This window comes from Gallus gallus, chromosome 4 (assembly GCF_016699485.2).
Source record: "Gallus gallus isolate bGalGal1 chromosome 4, bGalGal1.mat.broiler.GRCg7b, whole genome shotgun sequence".
NCBI classification, from domain to species: Eukaryota; Metazoa; Chordata; class Aves; order Galliformes; family Phasianidae; genus Gallus; species Gallus gallus.
The window spans coordinates 56,224,998-56,252,071 of record NC_052535.1 but is presented as its reverse complement, the minus strand read 5'-3'; the positions used below and the strand labels follow the sequence as shown (position 1 = coordinate 56,252,071).

At 39.8% G+C, this 27,074-nt stretch overlaps 1 protein-coding gene and 1 long non-coding RNA gene across 51 annotated transcripts in view; one reads left to right on the top strand and one right to left on the bottom strand.

Moving 5' to 3' along the window:
* ANK2 (ankyrin 2) overlaps nucleotides 1-12,166 on the top strand; it is a 338,182-nt gene extending 326,016 nt beyond the window's left edge. For 35 of the 50 annotated variants that reach the window (XM_040699364.2, XM_040699367.2, XM_046940570.1 and 32 more), the window contains 7 exons: nucleotides 1,320-1,584; nucleotides 2,945-3,037; nucleotides 3,480-3,563; nucleotides 5,178-5,342; nucleotides 7,166-7,348; nucleotides 8,359-8,450; nucleotides 9,914-12,166. In XM_040699364.2, coding sequence (XP_040555298.1) covers nucleotides 1,320-1,584; nucleotides 2,945-3,037; nucleotides 3,480-3,563; nucleotides 5,178-5,342; nucleotides 7,166-7,348; nucleotides 8,359-8,450; nucleotides 9,914-10,097 — 1,066 coding nt within the window. In that variant the 3' untranslated portion in view covers nucleotides 10,098-12,166. The remainder of the gene's footprint in view (nucleotides 1-1,319; nucleotides 1,585-2,944; nucleotides 3,038-3,479; nucleotides 3,564-5,177; nucleotides 5,343-7,165; nucleotides 7,349-8,358; nucleotides 8,451-9,913) is intronic. The other 15 variants (XM_040699389.2, XM_040699390.2, XM_040699391.2 and 12 more) reach the window with 5 other exon arrangements.
* Nucleotides 1-27,074, bottom strand: part of LOC121110620 — a 62,169-nt gene that overhangs the window by 26,175 nt on the left and 8,920 nt on the right. The gene's annotated exons all lie outside the window — the stretch shown is intronic.

Here is a 27,074-nt window from a genome sequence, read left to right as displayed (position 1 = left end):
CTGTGTAACATAGCTTTCAATCCTGAATTAGCTTCATCAGCAAAGTTGATTTCATTTGGAAAGGAACCTGAAGAAGTTTGTTTCTCCCACTGTCACTAATCTTGTGTTCACAATGACGACACTACAGGGTTGGCTCAGGTGTTCATGGGCTAGCAAGGGCTAGCAAAATGAAAGATCCCCGTCCAAAGTGATTTTCCTGAGAGCAGTTAGCTTTGACGTGGATAGGCAACTATCATAGATTGTAAAAAAGAGAAGACTTAACTGCAAATACTGACAGTCGATAGAAATATTAATTAACTATTTGTATAGATTGTGAATTCAGAGCAAGGATTCCTTAAAGCTACTGTTATTTCTGAAGACAAAATATTTTGAGACAATATTACCAGTACTAAAATGAAAGTAGCAATGACAGGAAACTTTCTATGCTTCATGTCTAGTTTAAACTAGAAGGAAAAAAGGGCTAGATGTAAACAGCTCACAAGGAACAGCCTTTTAAGTAGAGAAAGCTTTTATTAGAAAAAATATTCTGCAATAATGCATAGAGCCCAATAAATGGGGGAAAAAGGCTGGATCAATACTGTTTAACTTATACTACAGTGAAATCTTTTCTTTCTTAGGAACACACATTTTTGGAGAGCAGCGCTTGAGGGATTAAAATAGATTGTTGAAGCCCAACTTATACTGGGGAAAAAACAACACATAACACATTCACGTTATTCTGTTACTGCTACTAATACTGTTGTCTCGTCATGAGTTATGGTATTGGTTATGGAAAAGGGAATCTGGACTTACTAAGATACAATAATTTCCTCAGTTAAGGGAAAAGCAAAGCGCGAGTAGCTACACGCTTTTTAAGAAGTTTAAAAAATTGAAGATGCAATTTTGCAGGTTTGCTATTTTTCAGGCTGTAATTCCACCAGTTTTGATATATTTTTTTTTTCTTTTAACAGTGTACGTGAAAAGAGAGAAGTCAGCCTAAAAGATGATTCTAGGCAGTGAAACAGTTAATACTTGCACAGCCTGCAAAAATTAAAAGAGGGGTTACCCTGGCAGCAGAGTTGGACAAAGGTTATGTGATAAAACTCCATTAGATCAGTTAAATTAATATCCGAAGACACAATTCACGTACATGCAGCAGAAAAATACTGCATGTACTTTATGTTTTAATATATGCAGTCTGTAATTACTGCCAAAGAGTATCTGTTATTTCTAGTCTTTGCTAGATAGCATAACAGTATTTAATCAGTGCAGAGATGTTCATTTATGGACGTAGGAAAGGACTGCATTGCAGTTATTTTATTCGAACCTTTGATTTGCAGTGTCACAACTCCAGGAACAGAGCAGAGGGCAGCAAGCGATACATCTGCACACTTCAGTGCAACAAAGGAAGAGAGAGAAAAAACATCCCCACAGTCCCCATCATCTGCTCAGAGAGGTGGTTCTCCCATCATCCAAGAGCCTGAAGAGCTCCATCTCCATCAGGATGATCCGTCTCCAAGGAGAACTAGTCTAGTGATAGTGGAGTCAATTGATGAACAGCCAGAAAAGCTTGGAAGCGGCTATGAGGAGGAATCTTTAGAAAAGGTAAATACCAACTTTTCCTCAATGTAACTGACACAGGAGCACAGGTTTTATGTCTAGGTCATTTCATAAGATGGGAATACTTACAGACAGCCTGATCAATCTGTCTGCAACTGAGCTGTTTCCCTTTCCTCTCTGGTTATGAGAGCTAGCTTTAATCATTTGTATTGAAGTTTGAAAACAAAACAAAACCAAAATCCTGAAATCTGAACTGTAATTCAGATTTTGCTTCCCCTACCTGTCCTTTGATCTGTGGCATTTATGCCCATGCACACGAGAAAGAATTATGTGATGCTTGTAACAGATGCAGACACAAACCATGTAGAAGTGAAAGCTGAAAAATATATGTAACAAGTAATAACGTTAGAAGCTTAAGTGCATTAGAGAAGACTAAAGATGCACTGGAAGAAAAGACCTTGAGAATGCTGTTTATGTAGCATACGAGCAGTAAAGAGAAAGAGGATGGAAGAGAAAAACAAGAAGTATCTGAGGTAGGTCATTTGGCTGTGGCAGAAGTGGGAACATTCTTGCATATTTGGTTAGGAGAAGTCCAGAGGGAATAAAGGAGAGCATCTGCGTGGCTTTCAGTGGAGAAATGATATTACTTGACAGCTTCAGGTTTCTGCAGGAAAGGCTGCCCTCAATCATAATGCACTACTTATTCACTACAGTAATCTCCATCTCCTCCAAATCTACACTGCCTCTTGCACCTTCTTATTTATTCTCTCAGTTATGCTTTTATATTTTTTATGCTTCCCAAGTACTTATTTTCAGCTTCTCTTTCCCTTTTGATCTCTTCATTTAAATTCTGAATTCTTTCCTGTGCAGGACACTTGCAACTAATTTTTCTTGGATCTCTCTGGTGCCAGAACAGTTGATATATAATGTCTTCTAATTAAAACTGTTCAGTCTTACTGTCTATATGCTGTGCTATGTACTTCTAAGGATGAAGGATTAAAAGGCTTTTATATGATTTTCTGTGCAATACAGAATCTGTATGCAGTACAGATGAATTCCAGAGGTGGTGGTCGTAACGCAGTCTAGTTCAACTCAGCCATGTCATGCAACATATTTCAGGCTTGTCTCTGGCAAACTTAAGAGCATCAAGACTACTAAGAGCATCCTTATAGAATTAGTACCATAGAAATTCATCCTTCTCTTTTCAATATGCTAATGAATAGCTAACTTATAGTTAAGTGGCAAAACTTCCCTCCAGTTCCTGTGTAACTGTTTCATAGGTTAAGGACAGTTAAGAGGCCAAAATCCTAAAAGCACAAATATTCAGAAGATGATTTTAGATAAAAACAAGACAGAGCCTATAAATACTGTATACAACAGAGCACTGTTTTCGTGCTTCCAATAGGAGTTAGCAGAGGAGTTAGGTGAGCTGGAAAACAGCTCGGATGAGGACGAGATGGTAACTACCAGAGTCGTTCGTCGCCGGGTGATTATTCAGGTACTAAGTGTGCACATGCCAGTGGTGGTGAAGGCCACGGTAACACCTTTAGGAGTGATGCTGACACAACCGCTTGGCTGGTATTGCAACTGGAGCTGGACTGCTCCTGAATAATGCATGATCATTAGATAAATCATTCTAATACCTTTTATTGAAAAGAGGATCATAGTAACACCTTTTCTAACACAACTCTAAATGCTATTAAACACTTCAGCAGGGGGACAAAGACTTTATTCAGCCCAACCCGCAACACCATCAACTAACATGTCTTTGCCTGACTATTGTGGTGCAACTTTCCTTTGCGTGTTTTTAGATACTTGCAGAATAACAATTTCTAATATTTCTAAATTTTTGAATTCTAACTGATTTTAAAAGTTGCTTATTTAAAGAAGTAACCTGCATTGAGGCATTGCTTCATAAAAGTCTGTTCTTTGTCATACAGGCTGATAGTATGCCTGAAATGCCACCAGAAACAGTCACAGAAGAACAATACACAGATGAACATGGCCACACAGTGGTGAAGAAGGTATTATCAGTTACACCCCTTGCTACCTTCTTACTGTCCTATAGAAGGATAAATAAATCCACATTCATTCCCAATTTTCTTTTGTGAAGATACATACTTTTTATAAATTAAGCAAAGACAACAACAGAAGTTCTGTTCATGGGAGATTCCAACATACGAAGATTTATTCTGGTTTACAAGACCATTGTGTTTTATAGTTCATAACTTGACATACTTTAATTTCCCTGCTTAAATCCATATCTCAACTTCTGAGAAAAAGTTGATTTTTTTAATTAAAAAAAAAAAAACAACAAACAAACCACTGCACCAACAACAAAACCAAACAGTTTTATCTAGGAGCATCAGTATACCCATATTAATGAAACTAATGGAAGGCTATAACCACAAATCACCTAAACTCAGGCTTTAGCCCTTTGAAATCTGCACTCAGCAGAGGTTCCCAATTTTGTGTAGCGGTACATACAGTTCAACTTTTATAGCACAGAGAACACAGAAATTGTTTGTCTGATGGCCTGTAAGTATTTTCAGAGCTTGCTTATAAAACTTAATTTTGCACAGCATGGAAATGGAATAGGAATTTCTATCCTCCTTGCTTTACCTGACAGTTTAGTGCTTAGACTATCGGTCTAGGACATGGCAAACTTCTGCTGTCTCCCAGTAAAGTGTCATAGACACTCAGCTGGATAGCCTATCTCTAGAAGCTGTTTGAAATCATTTTAAAGTAAAACAACCTGCTGCACTCCCTCTTCCCCCAGACAAATATTTCCAGGCACATCCTGCAAAGGTGAGTGTACTTCAACTTTGTTCTTTTGGCTGGGTCTGGCTGAGTCTGGGCAAGTATTGCCTTCACCTCTTAAACAGTCTGATTGATCTTCACTTCAAATAAGCTGTTGGACAGAGCAGGATGTAACTGCTTAATGCCATCTCGTCAAAAGGGGTGGGGAAAATATATGAGCATGTCCACCTAAAGATGTGTAGCCACCCTCCTGAGAGATTTATCTCATCTTCAACCCCATAATTCTTCTCTGCTCCTCTTTGCTTGGCTTGCCAATGCCTAGAAAGCTTAAGCATCAGATTAGGTCACTTAAGCAGGTTAATTCTAGCTCACTAGTGCAGAGCAGCAGTTAGTACTATCACTGAATTATCACTGTAATGACCAAGTGACTCTACAAATCCAGTTCTAAGTACTTGATAGCCCAGCTCTTAGTTTCAGAAGCCTTTTAATTAGTGTTAAGATACTTTTGAAAATACCAGTTTGAAAATGGCTTTTAGCAGTTGTGCAATTGTAAACAATGTTCTAAGACACTACAGTGTTTTAGCGAGCCATTCTAATATGTGTTGTTGTAACTGTATGTGTATCCTTAATTCACTTGTGAAGTAAGTTTGTGGAAGCTTTGCTGTGCAGTAAACTAAGTAGAGCCAGTGCAAAGTGCTGCTGTACTACAGGTATTTGTGAGTATGGATGTTAAAGCGTTAAAAAACACTGAACCCCACCTATGCAGGTTTTCCTACTTAGGAAAAAATGCCTTTTGAGTAGAGAATGCTATTTAGAGCATAAGAAGAAATGATCTGATGCTGTTACTTTTGGGACAAAGCTCTATTTCATTCCTTCAGGTCACTAGAAAGATCATCCGGCGATACGTTTCTCCAGATGGCACTGAAAAAGAAGATATCATTATGCAAGGAACACCACAAAAACCTGTCACAGTTGAAGAAGGAGACGGCTATTCCAAAGTTGTAAAACGAGTCGTGCTGAAGAGTGACAGTGAACAGTCAGAGGTGAGATCTACTTTGCTTGTTATGGTACAAAAATGTAGTACACCTTCTAAGAGCATACTTAGAATCAGAATTTTTTGCATTGGAAGGGACCTTTAAAGATCATCTAGTCCAAGTGCCCCATAATGAAAAGGGACACCCACAGCTCCATCAGGTGCTCAGAGCCCCTCCAGCCTGACCTTGAATGTCTCCAGGGATGGGCATCCACCACCTTATGAGCAAGCTGTGCCACTGCCTCACCACCCTCCCTGTAAAACATTTCTTCCTTATATCCGGTCTAAACCTACCCTCTTAGTTTGAAGCTATTTCACTTTGTCCTGTCACCGCAGATTCTGCTGCAAAGCCTGTCCCCTTCTTTCTTACAGCCCCTTCAGATACTGAAAGGCCACTCTCACGAATCCCCCAGAGCCACCACCTTCTCCAAGCTGAACAGCCCCAGCTCTCTTAGCCTGTAGGGGAGTTGTTCCATTGCTGGGATCATTTTTTGTGGCTTTCCTCTGGACACAGGTTCAGAGCTACATTCTAACTATGACAATAACATTCAGTTCTGGATGATTTTTTGAAATGTTCCCCTGCAGATGGAAATACCTCCAAAAAAAAAAAAAAAAGAGAGAGAGAAAAGGAGAGGAGAGGATGGAGGAAGGGGATAGTTTTCTTTGAAAACAAGATAGAAATTCTATGATTTATGAGAAATACTAATCTCAACGAAAGCAGTTTTATACCAAGTTGACATATAGATAAGCGGAAAAGGTTTGCTATTATGTCTCTTACTCTAATAAGGAAATTAGTGAATACTGAAATTAAATGACCTGATGTTCTCCAGATTTGTGCAACTAAGCCACCCTATGACTATACCCCTTGCATTAGGTTTAAGTTACTGTAACAAAAGGGTTATTTTTATGCAAACTGTTTCAAGGCCAGGTAGTTAAAAAAAAAAAAAGGAAAAAAAACAACCTGAAAAGGTTCTCAGTTTATCTTCTGCTTTAGATCACCATGCAGCCTTGTAGATGGTTATACTAGCACAATTAAGGTAGCAACAGAGGGGCAGAAGCCAATAATAGGGGTTGATTTCAGTAGTACTGCAGTTGAAAGCACATGTAACTAATGACCATTAGAAAAGCTAAGGAAGTGATTGGTGTTCTCTTTCACCAGAAGGAATCATCAAAATTAATTCCCTAGGAATTAGTAATTCCTTAGGAGTAAGGTAACAGGGAAAAGTCATTTATTTTAGTTAGCTTACCATACTATAGATCTAATCCTTACCCTGTGGAGACCATATAAACTAAATTTATATTTTGCCAAACCAAATCATATTTTTCACTTCCATCTGGTATTCTGAAATTCCAGTCCATTGCTCCCGTGAGTTCCTTGGTTTATACATGTGTTACTCATCTCTCAGAAGATTATGGTAATTTTATGATATGAACTGATACCAATACGACCTGAGTGAATACAGCAAGGATTCGCAGCAAGAGGCCCACTTGTTAATTGCTGTTGTTCCAAAGTGACTGGAATAAGTGTGGTGTGGTAGAAGGCACCTTTAACCTAGTACAGGTTCCAGCAACAGTTTTCACCTTGTTAGCATAAAGTTTCCCAACAGAACAAATTATTCAGGGCTGTTCCTGCTCCCCGAGCAGGTACATATTTACAATGTCTTTTCCAGAGTTATAAAAAAAGGTAATAAAATGTACACCAATAATGTAGAAAGTAAAACATTTCTTGTTCTCTATGTCAGTGATTAAGAAACAATGGTAGAAGAACTAAAAGCTTAGCTAGCGTCTGTTACGTAAATCATATCCAACCTAATCAATTTTCTAACCTTCCAGGTGACTTTGTCTGAACCTGGTGTTTTGCCCAGTGCCTCCAATTTCCAGTCTGAGCCAGTGGAAGGCCGCAAGGTCAGCAAAGTCATAAAAACTACTGTAGTGCAAGGAGAGAGAATGGAGAAACACCTGGGGGATGCTAGCTTAGCTACTGATCTTCCGTCGGCCAAAGAGGACTTTGAAGAGGTAAGAATACCTTTCCCATGCAACTATTAGACCAGGCCAGACTACTTCACTGAAAGTTTTGCTGGTGCAGTATCAAACTCAACCACTAAGTATAAACCTTTGTTGTGATACTTGACCATGTTATGAAAAGCTTTTTATATAAAAAATTTGTATATAAATGGTATTTATGGGTAGAGTCTACCATTACAGAATTAACTGTGAAACATTTTAAGATTCCCAGAAAAGTAAAAAATGAAAGCAATCCATGGAGGATTTAAGGATTTATGTTTAATCAACAATGTTACCTCTACTCTCTGGATAATCTGCTGTATCACAACAACTACTACTTTTGTCCATGAAGAAATTGCTACCAAGCTAATTAGCACCTTTTCTCTTTTTTTTACTTTCTCTGATCAGGCTAGACATTTCAGTAATAGAAAAGGAATAGTGCAGGAAGATGGCAAGAGCCAAAAGCTGTTACACCCAGAGCAAAGAAAAATGCACATCCTGACAAAAGGAAATAAAATAAAAAATTAAAAAGGCAGCATTTTTATTTTCCACAAAGTATTAGTAACAAGATATTTGGTGAAAAACCTTGCCAAACTCAATTCTCTGCTTCTTCCATTTCAAAAGAATTCCCCATCTATTTCTATGCATGCCTATTTACTGCTAGCTCTGAGAGCAGGCAGCTCAGGCTGACAGGTGGAAAGCATATAAAAGAATGAGTATTTCCTATAACAGGAAAAGGGTTGCTGTATCAGTTGTTGTAAGCAGATGTAAAGGATGATGTGGTGCTCCAAGGCTCTGATTGGAACATTTTCAAAAGTCCTAAGACATACTTCAGTAAAATTCTCAGCACAGTGAAACTATCCTACGTTAGAAATTGTTACCAATCTGTACATCAGAGGCAAAGTTGTAAGGAGCTCACCATTCAGCTTCATTTGTATGAGGTACTCAAGTACAAAGAGCAATTATTTTCTGTCCTAGCTTTCTGTCTATGTTTTAATTGGAAGTTTATGTTTTAATTTGAGGCTTTGAGCTATACAGGCAACCAAATTAAAATCCAACTCCCTGCATTAGTAGAGAAGGAGATCATGAAGGAGGATGGATCAATTATTAAAAGGTTTGGCTTGGCATGGCAGTGAACTGCTATCTGAAAAAAAAAATTAACAAACTCACTCTGAATGTAAGAGGATTTTAGTGAGTGTCTGAAGTGAAGCCACTGGCAGTATGTGACTATTTGCAAAGCTACTAAACATTACTACTAACATTCTATTACAGGAAGGGAAGCGTGCACTAGGAAGGCCTTGCAAGTAGTTGGAAGTGCTCAGAAAAAAAAGGATGTGGTGGGCTATCAGCTAAGCACAGCTCAGCTGCTTTACTTTACCTGCTCTCCACAGGACACCTCGAATAAGGACAATGTAATAAGTGAAGGAAGGAGAGAAGAACAACCAAGCAATGCATTCACTGCCTCTCACAAGCAGACTGATGTCCAACCAGTCACTGAGCAGTAGTCACCTTGCAGGACAGACAGACAGACATTTCTCACTCACTTCTTCCATGTGCCAAAACAGTACCATGCAGGCTGCTGTGAATAAAGTTACCTCCATCTCAGCTAGACTCAGTACAAAAGGGTATCACTGCTTAATTGATTTCATAGGATGTGATAGAAAATAGCAGCGCAATTTACAGTTGACGACATTAATTAAGGATGCTTCACAAATCACTTTTCATACCAGTTGATTAAATATTCAAACTATCAAGTTATCACTCTCAATATTGATTAGAGGATATACATATGTTGTTATATATCTTTATATATACTTGACTTACATTTATTATTTTCTCACACACATTAGGTAAGAAGTATCTGCTGTCTTGTTAAAAAAAAAAAGCTTGGCTTGGCAAGAGTGCTTGACTTCCCATGGTGCTCTCTCAAGGATTCTGACCAAAAAGCAGGCTTCTGGTGAATGCTAACAGAGACATCCAGCTGTCTGGTGACAGCTCCATGCATTTGCCTAGATCTGGAAGAGGCTCAGTGACATTTATGGTTCTAACTAGTAGAGCAAAGCTAGTTCCAATGGGGTAGAGAGTAAACAATAAAAGATTGTAAGTCACTAGATTGCTACAAATATAGTTTTACTGACTTAAGGAAGACTTGCACAGAAGTAAGCATTCAAAAAATATTAGCTTAAGAAGCTGAAAATACCATGAAGGAACCTTAAGTACAGGACAACTTTGTATGTTGACATTAAATACAGCAAGGAGGGAGGTCCTGTGTGAATGTCTTGTGTTGCATGTCCCTGTGTTACAGCACATTTTTGCTGAGCATCTACAATGGTACGCTTAATAAGCATGAAGAGATGAACTGCTTACATTATGAAAGCCAGTTAAAGCTGTAGTGTGTGTTCTATTCAGAATGAATAAAGAACGTCTGACCTTAGTTTAAACTGCCAGCTACAATTACTCTCATTTCACTTTTAAACAACAACAAAAAACCCTTAAACCTCCAGCTGTAGAGGAGCATGTTTTAAAGCCTTCAGAAACTGTGGGCTATGAATGCTTTCTCATTCTCTCTCTCTTCAGGACAACACTAAGTAAAGCCAGCACACAGAAGAGGACTGTGATGAAGGATCGGTATGGAAAACATGTTCACATAGAAGAGCTGGATGACACACCAGAAGCGCTACCACAGGATGACCTCCAGCATGACCTTCAGCAGCTTCTTAGACACTTCTGCAAAGAGGACTGGAAACAGGAGGCAAAATAAGAAGCTGTCACCCCTCAACATGTCCATCCAGTATGCAGCGTTCATCTTTTCTAGGTGTAGACATTATGACCTACATAATCACTGGAAGACACTGCCATTTCTACTTGTGCAGATGCAGTGAATTCATTTTTTTTCCCCCCCTGTATTTGATTTCAGGTTTTTGTTATTTTTTACCCTGTAAGCTAATTTGTGACCAAAGATAGCATCCTTCATTCGGGATGATTTATCCACCAATTGTCGTCTTTGTGCTGTACTGGGACCTTGTCAGCATCGCCACTTTTTGCCGGTCCTTTGCTTCTGCACTAGCTTCCCAAAACTGCATTTGTCAAGCCAACTTCATCTACAGGCCTCTTCAAGTGACTATGTACAGGCATCATGAAAAAAGGGAGTTAACATGTAAACTGTATATAGCAAGAGTATTTGGACTTACTTATGAGACTGCAGAAAACACACTGCCTATGAATACTATTAGCGTCGTGGATTACAAGGTTTGTTGACACTGGTGAGCAACAACAAATAACATTAACACGATCAACTGCGAACACTGACTGAGGAGGAAGCACTGCAGATCTACTGCATCCGTAAGACTTCCAGTTTAGGGATCTATTATTATAGTTAAAGGCTCTAAGAGTCAGGCTAAAAACCTGGAAATTCAGCTGTTCTCATGAAGTACGAGCTGACTGTGGCCATCGATGCTTTTAAGACCTTTGGACAGCCACTTCAAGATTTCCAGAAAAGAAAAAAAAAAAAGAATTAAAAATATCCAATTAGGTAACCAACTTGCTAGCAGCTATATCTATGGCACATTTGCATACGGTATTAAAATCTTTTAGATCTGGACATGTGGCAGGGTGTATTAAACAATTATAACTACAGTAGTTTCCTGTTTTCATCACTGCTTTAGCAAACCACATTGTCCTGCTGGCCACTGCACTGTAGATAACTATGGGAGAAAGACTTACACTATATGAAAAGAATAATTAATTCACCATGTTTTAATCAAGATTGCCTCTTATCCGATACATGCATGTGGCATTTGAAGGTCAAAACCAAACCCTCCTGTAATCATGTCAACCTACTATAGCCCTCTAAGCACTGAGTGAGCAGTTTTTATCTTCCAACCAAGTGTTTTTTAAAGAGAAAGTGCTCACTGTCCTTGAAAGCCAGTTTCTGTTCATATTTTGTTACCTATCTCTATATGATATATATTTCTAAAATTGACCCTCCGAAAAGTCATGATAGCATGTATGCACTTTTACTTTAAAAAAGGGAACATAAAGATCTGACATTTTTGGTATCCTATACCTTAATATTTAGAGGTGAGCACTCTGCAGCATTTTAGAATGTATTACACATGCAAACACACTTAAGGTTTTTAAACAGCTGTTTGATTTTTTTTCTAATAGCATACTCAAGAACAGATCAAAAGCAATTCCTCTCCTTTAAGAGTAATGCTTTTCCCAAGCTTACCTGGCCTTCTACAATTATAGTTTGGGTTTCTGACTCACTCAGTGCTCAGAACAAGGAAGGGCACATCTCATTAAAGTAGCGATGCCAAAAGCATGGGCACACCTTGGGAGCTGAGGCTTCCTGCAGGCAAAGCAACTTGAGGTGCCATGCTAACACTTTCTTTTGGCAGGCAGGCAGAAAAAAAAAGAAGTGTTTTGGCAGCCAAAATGAATGAGACCCTTGATGAAACATTTCACGATACATCGATGGCTTTCTTATTGTCAAAGCACAGGATGATCTTCAAGAACGGGGCTCTAAAGAAATGCATTTCTGTTGTGTTATTTGCGGTGCAGATGATGTTCTGTGTAACAACATAATGGTTATTCACCTCTTATTTTGATTTTTTTGCTGTGTTATCAAAGAACTTGAATACTGTGAGAAGAAGTGAATTTTAAGTTGATAAATCAGCATCTTGTTCCCATGGTGATAACACTAATTGAATATATCTATGAGGGCATGTATTAGTTAAAAATTTAAAAAAATACGACACTAACAATACATAGCTGCAATGTGTACAATGGCTGATTTAACTAAATAAAAATGTACAAGTGTTAAATGTAGCAACAACGGCTCATTCTCTTTTACTGCCAACGCAGCACAAAAGGACCGGCATATATTTGGGTACCTTAAGTGAACTATCATGATTACAATTCCTCTATACCCAGCTCTTCATGATCTTTTAAATTCTGCTATTCAGCAGTGAGTAAGTAAAAGTCCCTATTAACAGTCAGACACAGGTCGTTGTGCTGTCTTTTTTTTTTTATATCATTAATTCTTTTTCAAGAGCTGTGCAAGATTTTCCTTCAAAAACAAGCCAGACTCTATGTTATAGCCAGTTACTTTTTCAGTGGCCACAAGTATTCACTACTACTCATGACAGTCTCTCTCTAGCGAAGGGAGAGTAGAGAAGAAAAGTGGAAGGTGAATTCCTATCACGCCTTCCATCCATGCAGTGCACAGGAAATACAGGGAAACGGTTTTGCTGCCCATTCAAAGACAGCACTATAAATCTGTACCTATTTCCACACTTGCAGCTGATTCCTGCAGCATAAGAGCCCACTCTGCTGCAGCACCCTGCCTGCTGTTCACTTACATGCTGCCTGCATGGCTCCCAAAAACCAGCTAGCTCAGTCCTTCTACTGGCAGTCTCTCACATCAGAGACACCATCCATGTAAGCAGTTTCTGCACATGCCTGTAAAGGCTCACAATCCTAGTAACATGCCTAATCCACAGGCTTTTGACTTCCCCCCCCCCCCCCCCCCTACTTTTTTTCAACCTCTTTTCCCAGTGAAAGACAACAGTAAAAAAAAAAAACCAACCAACCAAAAGAAACCACAGAAACACAGCACTTCTCCCACCCCTTCCCACCAAAACAAATAACAAACAAACAAAAAAACCAAAACTCACCACAACACTTCACCCATCGCAGCACCAGGACATTGGCTTGGGATCAAACAGGCAAACACTGGAGTTATGCCATTCTTTCAAGACATGAAAATAAATTTTTCCCTTTATTTCTTCCACATACACCCATCAGACCACATATCAGTTGCACAAGCAGTGTGAGGGCAGTGGTGACATTACACATGAACACAGGTGGGCTTTGGCATAGACTGCAGCTGTGCACCACTCCATGTCCACATGAACACAAGTGGCCCCAGCTCTGTGTGCCCTGTCTTGCATCATTCTGTTACCATGGGGCTGCATGTGTGGTGGTGGGAATACAGGACAGAGGTAGGCTGGTATTGTTACAATATTTTTAAGTTATACCCCGGGCAGCTCTAGCTTCACTGTATCAGCACTTTTCAAGTAGAGACCACTTTGATTCTGGCCAGTTCTGGTAAATAATACCTGAAAGCAAACACCTGTTCATGTTTGTTTAAAAAAATAGAAGAAAACAGAAGTCACTACATCCAATGACAAGCTTTGTGCCTGTATGGACTGGTGAGTGGCAGCAGCAATTCGGATAACTTACTCTCCCCTCTCTCTACTTTAAGAAATAGGGAAGGCTTCATTTCTGTAAACGAAAAATACAGCATCTACTGCTTACCTTAAAATGGGGTATTTTTGTAAGAACAAGTTTATATTACCAAGTTTTTTTGTCAGATTGTAAAGCTCTGCAAACCAGCTCAAAAATATCAACACTATTAGCACAGCCTCTGTGTTATTTCCTATTCCCCAGCAAGTCCTGAATGAGAACTGTATCTATGACCCTAAAATACTTATTTAGAGTATTTTAATACCTCTGATCACCCTGGAGCGAGCTGCCACTGGTTGTAGCAACATACAGAACACAGAGCAATGTGCCAACTACGATGGCTGTTGCCTTATACTGATAAGGTTATATACCATATCAACAAAATGAGGATAACTCATATTTACATAGCATGTCCTGCATCTGTCCAGTGAGATTTAGTTGACATATGCCGCACAAGTAAGAAAGTAGAACTCACAGAGAGGATTTTTGGCTGTTTATGGAGTTATATTAGCTACAACCCATGCATTTACTATTCAAAGAATTAAACGTGCCAGAAGAGCCATGCAAGACTGGATGTACATACAGCTAACAACTCATTGCATACAGAATAGTGAACTTGTTCAAGTACAAAATGCAGACTCCACGCCCCATAGTATGCAATTTCAGGCCTTCAATAGCAAGCAATTTAAATGAACAACTTATTTCCCTCAGGGAATCAATACAAATATCTTCTTCAACTGTATCATCACCTGACAGCCTTTTCCAAAGAACTCATCCCACCTTCCAGCTAGCGATTTTTGCTATTGCTGCAAACACGTTAACACAGAAAGCAGCATTTCAGAAGAGACCTAAACTAGAACATTTTGACAGGTCTCAAAATAGCTGATGAAGAGGACATCAGCTGTTGTGGGGTGGTCGGTTTTGCTTTTTGCCAAAGAAACATCAACACCTTTTTCAGTCCCTTGCACAGATTGGTTTCATCTTCAGAGGTCTAAGCCCTCTTCTTTTCAGTAGTGAGGGCAGCAACTTTTCTCATCACTTCTGCTTCCCACTCCTATGAGTGGAAGAGTAGTTAATACCAAAAGAGACTGTCAAATACTGTTTGTTTTAATGACAGTCCTACAGAAATAGGGAGTAAAATGTTCTATTCTATAATATATTCCTGACCCTTTGCAAGGATACTAAGAATATAGTTCACACTGCATACATGCTTTAGGGCTAGGAAGAGCAGAGCTGTACCTAGAACTGAACTGCAAACGCCTGCACAGCAACAGCCAGACAGAATAAAACCACCACCACACAAAAACACCTACACAACAACCTGAAGTTATCTACTCCATTAGAATTAACACATTTCCAGGTCACTGAGTGTCTAATGAAGCCATGAGCTTTTTGAGTTCCATGACTGACACCCTTGTCCATCTGAACGCTTTTCAGTTCCACACCATCAAATCAGTTTCTCTCCTGGACACTCTTACATTCTTAGTGATGAATCTTATGCCGACTTCTCTACTGACAAAATCAATACCTCAGTTATCTTTACATGGACCCAAACACAGCTGTCGCCATGCTCCATGTAATTTCTGTGTATGAAACCTAAAAATGGCACACTACTCAAACAAACTTAATTGAAATGATTGAAGCACCAGCATTTACTACCAGCTGCAGTATGTCAGAACATACGGTGGGCTTAAAAGCAGCTCAACTGTATTGCCACACAATGGCTTCTACTGATCTAATATGCTTGTAGTATTAAAGAGACTTCTCAAAGAATGCATTATGTTCTACATACCTAGGAGATAAAGAGCCAACAAGGATGATCAGTGATATCAAGAAGTATTAATAAATAAAGAAAATTTCCCCAGAAACTCCTTCAAGCTATGCATCTTCGAGAAACTAGATGCTGCCTAGCTGCTTGAGTCGTACAAGGCAGTATCTACCTCTAAGCCACTGCATCAAGCAGTTGTTCCTGATCACAGAAATAGGCAACTGAGCAGCAGAAACGAATCCTTCTCCTCAGTTTTGTTAATGTGACAGGGCATTTAATCCACATGAATTAAATGGAAATGGGCTATAAGGTGCTGACAACCCCTTTCTAGGGTTCTGCCTGTGCTAAGTGGTAAAATACAACTCTCTCACTAGCAGAGAAATCAGACCCACACATAGCAAGTCACCACTCTCACCTGCTGAGTTCTGCAGCCATTTTATAGAGGGGAGGAGGAGGAAGGTGCCTTGCTGGTGAGCAGCAAGCAGGGCTCTAGGCAGCAATAGGCTGTGCCATGCTGCATGAACATCAATGCAACAGGACACAATGACCACAACATTACAGAAAAATACTTATTCATGTTACAAGCTATGCTAAAGCTACCCTGGCCACTGCATTTGACAGAAAAAAGATTAGAGAAACAGAGATACCCCAGGCCTGCCTATTGTCCTGCTACCAGCACAAGAGCAGTGCTTCACAGCAGCAGATGCAGGCCCCAAATGACACCTCCTTCTTGCTCAACCTAGAAGAGACTTCAGATGCATTTTCACCTTGTTTCTTCAGTTTGTTGAAACAACTGGCTGAATATGGCTCCATTGAACCGAGGTGACAATGGATGCTCAGCCAAGAACAAGGGGGAAAACATCACCTGATGACTGAGGTTTGGTCTTGGCTCCAATTGTCCCTCCAAGACAGAGCATAAGGGAGAAGTAATCTTTCCCCTCCCAGTTTTATAGAGTTAAACAGAAAATAGCAAGATTATGTCATAGACAGTAGCAGGAGTTTTGAAGAGGACATGTAAAAAGATATCTCAGAGACAACTGGCTGGCTGGTACAGGACAGAGAAGAGTGAATGGAAGCAATAACCTGAGTAAGAGAAACAGTAGCTGGTGTTCAGGGCAGGAAAAACCCACAGCACTGGGGAGACTCAGGATGTCACTTCCTTTTCTCATTTTTTGCATTCCAACAGAACATCTGCCCTCCAGTCAGATTAGAGGCAGTCTGTTAGTTGAGGCCTGTTTTAAGATGCTATAGAAATAAATGCAATCACCATAGAGCCCTGCTCTGAGAGGTCACCACAGTTAAGTGCTGATACAGTGCCAATTTTTTTTTCATCCAGTCATTCATATCAGAAAACACAGGCAGTACCCAGTTCTCCCTGCTCCATAGGTTGCTGTCCAAACTCTCCAAGTAGAAGTAACATAAAAGCAAAGAGAAAGAGATACAAAGAAATATCTGAATCCAAAATCTTTAAGGAATAATTATTCTTTGAAATAATGCAAACATGGAGTCAGTCCCAGCCTAATATTTGCCAATCACCCATATTTTGCATTAAAAATTAAAAAAATAACAAACAAGATACAGCAACAAAACCAACAAGTTAGAATCATAGAATCTCAAAGGTTGGAAAAGATCCCAAAGATCATCTAATCCAACCATCCACCTACCACTAATACTGCCCACTAACCATGTCACTCAGTACCACATCTCCATGGTTCTTGAACACCCCCAGGGATGATGACTCCACCACTCCCCTGGGCAGCCTGTGCCACTGCCTGACCATCCTTTTGGAGATGTTCTTCCTAATATCCAGCCTGAACCTCCTTTAGAGATTGTACTAACCAGTAGGTCTGAGCAATCAAGAATGAAACAAAATAAAACATCACAAAAAAGTCACAAAAAAACCAAGTAAACAAATAACAACAACAACAAAATCATGCCACAGCAAACTGAACATACACTGAAAAGAATCAGGAGCACCTGAGGGAAATGCATTTTCCTCTTGATGCCGGCTGACAGGCTGCAGCCACTGTAGGAGCAAAGCACTGCCAACACTCTTTGGTCCAGAAGATTTACATTACCACCTGTAGAGAGCCACACATGTGCTACATCCAGAAATTGGGAAAATTAACTAAAACTTATAAAGGCCAGTTCAACCACTCTGAAATCACACAGAATTGGCCTTTTGCTAACAGCGGCTGGCAGCACACCTCTATTGAATAGCCACTAGAGTGCAGCAAATCATCAGCTTTTAAACAGAACAGCCACAGTCAAGAACCTCCATTTTTATAAACGCCAGTATTAGCAAGAAATTTAAATTTTGATTAAAATCAAGAAGTGAAATGTATTTGCCCTGCTATTTACATGTTAGATGGTTAAGCCCAGAGAAGGTTTTAAAGGTAAGACGCTTGGCTGATCCCTCAAGCAGAGGCTTGGCCCAAGCAGGCTGAGTTCTTCCGTACACCACAGGTTTTGTATCAGGCCAGGCTCCCTGCAGTCACTGCAGCCCTGGAGATTTGAACCACACTGGGGAATAAAAATTATAGTTACATTCTAGCATCTCGGTTTTCAAGTTCCTTCCGTGGTTCTGAAGTTAAGGTGACTGACAACTTTATTGAAACTGATACAGTCATAAAAAGAACAGTGAGTATGTGACATTTTGTTCCTCCCATTGGAGCACACAGATTTGCCTTCATTGTGAAGCTACTCCACCCATCTCACAAACAGAATGACCAGCTCCACCCAAGGAAACCTGGTTCTCAACAGCTTTAGCTATTCCCACAACTGGAAGGAGGTAGCCCACAACAAATGACAAAACTCTTCGCATCACTTTTCAAATAACATTCTGCATTTGCACATAAGCACCAGCTCTAAGGACATATATTTTCTGACTGTTTTACTGTCATTCTTTGTCCTGAATGATTTTTTTGTGACTGAGAATAGCTTCTTTTCATTCCTAATCTGTTTTGAGTTGCACAGAGCAATAGGGATGCAGGTGCTTACCGAGGATTCCGGTATAATAAAATCCTGTCCTCCCCTCCCTTCCCTCTCCTCTTTAAAGGAGAAATTATTAGAAATTAATGAGGTTTGAGAACCACTGATGCATTCAGAGTAAAACATGGATGGCATTCACTTAGCCTTGTTCCTCAGGAAGCTAAGCAGTGAACAGATAGTTCTGTTTTCACCCATGAGTTCGGAGCAAGACTCAAGCACTACGAAGACATTTACTTGCTTTTACTTTCTAGAGTAATAAACAAGCCCTTCACAAAGGGTATCATCACCGAGCCCAACAGAATGGGAAAATAATCATAAAGAATTGGTTGCTTATATTTGAAGAGACCATGGTGATGGGGTGGTGACACAGAGGAATGGAAAATACCAAGTATCACAGTCATTTTCAAGGATAAGGAAGAGGATCTGGGGAAGTACTGAATAGCTTCACCTTGGGAAGTTGCTTGAGCAAGTAATCCTGTAGCAAGTAGTCTCAACAGGAAGGACAAGAAGGTGACAGCAAGTAGGCAGCATAGATTTTGGAATGGGAAATCAAGCTTAACTAGCCTGATAGCATTCTACAGCAAGATCACTGGCCCAGTAAATGAGGGGAAGGCAGTAGAAGTTGTTCCTCTTAAGTAGGGGGTTAAGATAAAGATCCTCATTAAAAAAACTGAAGTATTGAAGTATCAGGTAGATAAATGAACAGCAAGGCAGACAGAAAACAAATTGCAAGCCTTTGAGCCTGTCAATTCAATCAACAACATGAAGTCCAACTGGAAATCAGTCATTAGTGCTGTCCACCAGGGGTTGGTACTATTTAACATTTTCACTGATATCTGGATGATGGGATTAGTGCACCCACAGCAAACCTACAGATGATATAAAATCTGGAAGACTAGTAGATGTTTCAGGTAGCTGTGCTGCCATTCAGACGGACCTCAGCCAGCTAGAGAAGAGGCATGGTTTTAACAAATATTAATTTTTCTACCTTTATGATGAAATGCCTTCACATTACAGAGTTAAACTCAGTAACAATGCTGCAAATAGTTTATATAAGCAAAAATATGCATCATCTTTCCACACACAAGGAGAAGTATGACTTCTGCACAGTTTCCACCATTTAAGCAGTACAATGTGGTTTATCTGCTTAACGAACAGGAACAGCCTTAAGTGTGTCCTAGATCTGCAATAATTATCAGAGTTGTGAGTTCTGCATGTTCCTTAATGGAAAGGTTTTACCCCTCTCCCCATAGCAGACTCTCAACAGCCTTTGTTATGGGTTGAACACTGCTGCTCGATTCTTCTGTCACAAATACTTCCCATTCTGGGAACGTGATACCAGATAGTACCTCTCAGATTTTGATTCACGTTTCAGCAAATCATTTCTTGCATACACACAAGGGCACGTGGTTTCTGCAGATTTCAGTAAGGCAGGTTGCACTCTCTCTACTTCGCCAGTATTCTTCCTGGGTTACTTTCAAAAACCAAGGCCAAATCTCCAAAATAAGTGACTGCCAGTCCCAGACACAATATACATGACCAGTAGAGAAGAGCATTAAGTGAGCATCACATAATTGAGGCACCAACTGAAATTCAAATATAGTAAGCAAACAATTTCTATATTTTCAACCCACGAAAAAAAAGTTACAAAAAAAAGGAGTTCATCCAGTAAACTACTTTTCATAAAGAGCTGACCAAGGTTTATCCAGCAGTCCAATGACAAACGAAGAAAGATTTTCACACACTTGTTCCCCATATAGTCTGACCGGTATGAAAAAGAGCACATGTAACATATGGGAATAATCCACAGCAGATAAAGCATTTACACCCCTTTCCTAAACTATGAGAACAGTTGCTCTAATCAGCACCCCATACAAATCACATAACCCCATTGCTGTATATATTTTGTCTTTGTTACAGCGTAGGTAACTCTGAAGATCCAGAAAATTCAAACGTCACAGGCATGGCATGCGTTCAGCAGAAATCTCAATTATAACAGCAATGATAATTACGCTTATAAACAGCATTTCCATGAACAACAAATACAAGCAGTGGCATATTTGTTGGGAAAGGGCACCAAACTAAGCTTTTGAAAATAAATCCATACAATTAAACTGCTCTCATACTGTGGCTTGTACTTACTTGAAGGTTTTAAAAAACAAAACACATCATTTAAACAAATCTTCACCTACACCAGCTGAATATCAAGTGCAGATGTTGGCTAGCACAGGAGAAAGCTAGCAAACAGATGCTTCATTTCTTATGTTTCAAAGGCACTTCTAAAATGAAAGCCACCTACTCACAGCACAAGCAGCAAAAAATTCAAACTACACTTTCTGGTGTTCTACTTTCAGATTGTTCTCTTTGCTATGTAAGGTTTAAAATTACTGCCTTGTAAGCACACATACAACATTTATCAAAGTTTCCACAGTTGTAGTAATCTCTGTAGCAACAACAGATCACTGCTTTCGTAGCAAGCCTCTAGACCAGCAGAGCAACAGCTCTCAAAGACACATCCACACACCTTCACCTCCACTTAGCAGCTTCCTCCATACTCTTAAATCACACATCGCCTACAGAAAATACACATTTATCCCCCATTAGCTACCGCATCTCAGCTGTACAATACTGGATTCCTCCAGCCAGTACTCACCATTTGTAAACAGCTCACAGGAAAATCTGCTTGTCCACAGGAAGATGGATAGAGGTCAACTCTCTCTATGAATTCCTGAAGATTTCCACTCCACTTACTGTGAAGTTTCCCTCTAAAAGTAGTACCCACTATCTACAAAGCACTGCAACTTCCCAGCGAGGAGCTGGGCTCCAACTAAAGTGTGAGAGGGCTGTGACACAGCTGCCCCTAATGGCAAATGAGCTGCAGCTGGAACCTTGACGACTGCTCTATACCCCAGGTGCATGCAAGAACTGAAACTTAGGACAAAGTGCAGTTACACCTGCTCTTTGAAACAGTACAGGAAAATTAGGGGAAAAAAAAGGAACAAAAACCACCAAATGCACACATATATGAAGATCTGGTAGCCAATTAAGCTTGAAAACATTGCTGAGTACATGCAGGGACAGATCTACGAATAAGAAAGTGCCACTGATATTACTTATTACATAGTACTGTATTCTTTATTCATATACTGAGTCATTTCTAACTAGTGCCACAGGACATATTTAGTGCTTTGTGTTTTGCTTTCCAGAGCTTTGGGTGATTCACTCCAACCCTTCGCAAGTCAACCCACCTTGCACAGAAGGATTGTGACCCTGTTACTCAACATGTACAGCTGCAAGCATCGTGCCATGGATTTACCAGCAAAAAATGACCAGTATTTTTTAACTAGGCACCTAGACAATTAACACATGGTCTCTCTCATAACAGTTTCAGGCCAATGACTAAGCCATCAAATAGCCCCTGGCATGGAGTTACAGTAACTCAACAGCATCTGGAAAAGCACTGAGCAGGAGAAGTTGTTGGATGAGATCAGTGAGCTGATGAAAGTTACAGACAATGCCATCAAGGATGCTTGAATTTCACTGGGACTTAAGGGAGAATTAGGCTCTCACAACTAACTTCTGGGAAGATCTGGGGACCTCATGGAAAGCAGAGCCTTGTGAGGCCAGCATAAGTAACCACATCAGTAATGCCCTCTAAGGATGTTGTTGTGATTATTATTATATCCTCTAGATGACAGTACTGGAAATACTCAGAGTGGCCCTAGTAAAACTGAGAGCATTAGGGAAAAAGTAGTCAGAGGCAAGTTATTTATTTGAAAGGGAAGGGGGGCAGAGAAAGTTTGGAATAGGGATGGAAGAAGGAAGGATAAAGAAATAGGACAGCAGATGTGAACTGGGTGAGCTACAGTTACCTGGCAGGCAGCTTGTGCTTGATGGCAGCAGGTGGAGTAGGACCAAAAAATAAAACCCACGTTCCCAATCACATCAAAAGAGTTACAGCTGTTTCTGTGGCCAAGAGGACCAGGGTGAGGAGGTGAAGGGGGACAGGATGCTCTCTGTACCCAAAATTGGAATACCCAGACAGATGACATGCTATTATACTGGTGTCTGTTCCTGACCAGTGACAAGCATGCACCATCTCGTACTGCTCTCACTCCTCCACCAGCAAATCTCACAGCTCTTTATTTGGGCTGGTCAAATCCAGCAGTACTCAAGCTTACGTTCTTCCGGAACACTGGTAATTAACACCACAATAGTTGGAGTTGTATATTCTATGAAAATATATATTTCCATATTCTATTGAAAAAAACCAACAACACAGCTCTATGTTTGTTGCTTTTCTTTTTTATTTTTTTAATTTACTATTTAAAAAAATAATTAATAACCATCAGATTGCAGCGAGAACTGTATGGAGTTTAAACTCCAAGCTGTATCTTCAGGCAGAGCAAGGCCTTATTTTTTATGCAAAGTTTTCTTCACTTAGCATTCCTCCCCTCAAAACAGAGCTCCTTCTCCCAGCAGCATGCAGGGATGCTGCCGCTCAGTTTACACCATCTCCAGCAGCACAGCTGAGCTGCTGGAAGCTGGACATTGTTTTCTCAGATACTTGACAGCTTCCTAAAACCATTTCTGATTATCAAGAAGGTTTTGAGTGCTTCTCCAGCTAAAGACCAATGGCTCTATTTAATAGTGCTTTTACAGATAGCCATTGGCAGGCAGGCATGATTTTCCCTGCTCTCAGCTCACCAAAAGCCAGACAGACCAGAAATATGATTCTAAACAAATGAGCCATTAGTGCCAGCTTCCTATTTCCAATTGAGTTATATCTTTTCTGTCTTACATTACATTGTTGCCTAGGGGTCTTTACTTCTATTCTTAATTTCTCTAGCCCACTTTTTCATTATCCAAGAGTCACAGCTGAATAGCACACACCAGTAGTTTTAGTGCATGTACATGAAGCACTGAAAAGAAAATATTTGAAAGTCTCTGTGCATTTTCTCTGAGACCCCTGCAACAGAGAGTCTGAAATAAACTTCTTAGAGTGGAGGCAGTTACAGGCCTGCCTGGCAATTCAGAGACATTAGAAAAGCAGCAGCAGATTCGGGACATTAAGTCATGAATATTGAACACTGTCCAGGTTCTCTGGCTAGTCTCCCAGATAGACAGTATTTCAGTGTTGAAGAGAGAGAGTCCTGTGTAGGGACAACACTTACAAATAAATATGTTACAGAGACAGGAAAATGACTGATCCTTTGAGATGTAGAAACACTTACGTAGGAGGAGACTGTAAAACTGCATATGGGAATTCAGACCCGGTTTGATAGCACCAGGACCTCTACATCCTTCACAAATGTTTTGGATCTTAGCCCAAGCCTGCAAGCATCTTCAGCACCATTTTGCTATCAGACTCGAACTGGTATTCAGCAGAAAGCTTTGTTCAGCAAAGATCACTGCATATAGCCCAGAATTTGTAACAAGAATGCAACAGCATAGAATTCAGGAAAAGCCTTTTACTGCACCAAGTCCTTACCTCACTCATTCTCAGCACTTCTCTCACCTCCCCTTTCCATTAGTGTTAGCATGCATTTTATCTGTTTTTTACAATTCCTGATGTAGTCTCAACTTTATATCCATCACAAGAATTATTCAGCTGTAGGTTACCACCTGCTGTTACACAATGTCTTTATTTGCACACCCTGAGGCATTAGTATAGCAACAACAACAACAAAAATCCTCTTTGCAGAAGCTGCTGATTACAAATATATTAAGCTCAGAGACACAAAATGTCAATGATCAACTATTGTAGGCAGTTCTGGATGGGATCGAAATAAAATCTATTCCCTCTTTTTAGCAGAGGCAACAAATTTCTGTCCTCAGTTATCACTTAGTTATTTGTCAAGCTGACCAGAGGAAGGTTACTGAAATGAGATGCTGGAACATATCTGCCTCTGAAGACAGATGATCTTCAGTCTATAGGAGGTTCTTGAATTAGGCATAGTAAATAACAGCAAAAAAATAAATGAAATTTTTTACCAGTCAGCCAAGAGTTTTAGGCAACATGAGCAAGAAAAATGATCACTTTCAAAGCGACTTGAAGAATAAGTTCTTTACTTCTACATTTATTAGATATTTCTGAAAATTGTCTTCTTTTACTAAATATAGCCTTTCCTTTTCTATGCTTATAGATCGGTTGCATTACTCTGGAGCTTTCTTCGGCTCAGTATCAGTATCTATATCTCAAATGAGAAAGTACAGTTCAAAGAAGATACATGTTGTAGAGGAAGACAAGAAAGCCTATGCTGTGGCTGTTAGCTATCACTAAACTGTCAGCTGCCATTTAAATTCACACTTCATTTTTTAGAGTAAGAACGAAAAAGAAGTGAAAAAAATGTAGTTAAAAGAAGAAACGGGAGATGTGAACACAGTATTTTTCTCCCTCACAGTTCTGTTTTCTCTCTCCATAAACACTGTTTCATTCCCTGATATCAAACTATTAGAAGAAGCTGCAGATCAGCCAAAAAAAAAATTGTTTAGAAACTTTAAACATTATCCTCAGTTATGAATCAAAATCATCTTATTTATCACTCATCTGACCTAAACTGACTCCTGATATGAGACAGACAGGCTGGCAGCAGTGAAGCAAAACAAATGTTTCCCATAGATACAAATATGCACTTCTGTAGGTTGTGTACAGATTTTTCTTCATCAGCATCATCGCAGCTGTCACTGCTGACAACTACACAGGGCATGTATTCTAATAAATTGTCTAAGAATTGATGAATGTTTCCTCTGAGGTTATTTTAATGTTGCGGGACAGCTGATCACACCAGACTTTGACAATGGTGCATAAAATAAAGTATTCATTATTTTATGAAAATCAGCACTTCTGGTCAAATCCATTTGTGTGCAGCCCAAATGACTCAACTGCAGCCACACAGGCTGTGCAATGACCCCTTCTACTTGGATAAGTAAAAGTGCTCTTTGTCTAAAAGGGGAAAAGAGTTTTAGAGGGCCAACCAAACCTGGTTCAGTTACTTAGCATTTGTAACTTTTCTTTGAGAAGCAACAGCAGTAAAGTAGGTCTGCATTTTTTTTACTTGTTTGTTTGTAGCTGCTGTAAAGACACACACTCTCCCAAATTAAATGAAAGTTGTAAACTGAAGAGATTTATTTCACATCATAAACTCTACCTCCTGCATTAGCACCTCCTGGAAGAAGAATGACAGTGTAGCAAATGGAAGGAACTGACTCCTAATAGTAAGAATGTCTCCAAACTGTGTTATGCAGCCCACTTTTCTGAAAGGCAGTACAAAATCAGCACTTGAGCTCTAAAAGCAGATGCTAATGAAAGGATGAGGGATATTTACCACTCCTAACTCCCACTTTCAATCACACTTGACTAGGGATCGAAGAAACCACTTATTTGGTTGTTCACCTTGATTGTATCAGTGTCTGGACCACATCAAGCACTTTCAGACAGACTAAAGGAGCAATGGCAAAATGACACAGTCTCACAGCAATGACCTGGATAACAACACAGATGATTTGTGCACAGGTACTTGGAGTGGGACACAGAAAATTTGGTAACATCTCATACTGATACAAGCTGTAACAGTATTACTAAGCTTGCTAGAGTTCCTTGATGGATACTCCTGCCCTGAAATGTGTCCAGATAACAGAAAGAGCTGTGTCTCTGAACCAAGGAGATAAGGAAGCTCTGCTGACGCTCTGTACCAAGGAAATAGGAGTTCCTGCTTGAAATCAGTCACTGAACATGCAACATGCTTGTGGGAAACTTGCATATGTAACATACCTCTGAGAAACTTCTGCATATGTAACACAAATTATGCATATGAACTGAAAATCTTTCGTGTAAGTGATTTGTGATAGCAGGAGAGGATCCACCACGCATCCAGAGCTGTTATTAAACAATGCCTACTCTCTAACACTCCAACTTGAGTCTTAGTTTCTTGATCGAGAACTTTACGGTAACAATACAGGCTATTGGCAGTGCAGCTATCATGGCCTGGTCATTACATTTTTCTCATGCCTTTGTCAGCCCTAATCTGTGAACAAAATGTTGCCATTATCTAGTTTCCTTTGTCTTTACTTTTTACAGATAATTTTTTTTTTTTTTTTGTGTGTGTGTGTGTGTGTGTGTGTGTGTGTGTGTGTGGGAGGAAGTGATGACAAGGATGACTCTTTCATTGTAGAAGCTCACTGAATATTTTCAAACTGTGGAAGATGACATATTGTTTTTGGATACGTAATAGAATGTTGTACCAAGAGACACACCTCAGGACTCTTGATACAAGATAAGTTTTTGTCTGTCATTAAAGAATAGAGTACGCACATTCTCGAGAGATAAGAGGAGATGCTGGTTGGCATGTTGATTTGTATACCCTCCTCCTTTGGGGAGATCACTGGGGGAGGGTGGGCTACTAACGGAAAAGGCTGTAAGACATACATCTGCACCCAGAACTGCATAAGAAGAAACAAATTTATCTGGCATATATATGGCAGGAGACAATGGCTTGGCAAATGTTTTATGGATTCTGCTTACTTGGTGAAACAAAGAGAAATGGACTTTGTCAACTACCCAGGGGATGTGCGTGCAAAGAATATGAACCTGGCAGCAGGGGAGGTGTGAGAGTTAAAATTGTGTTTTTGCAAGTGAAGAATCCCACTGACCTAGCTTCACACAGCAGCTAGGATATGCTTGGATAGGTAGATAAGTAAAAAGCAGGAAGCTCCAGTGTCTAGATTAGG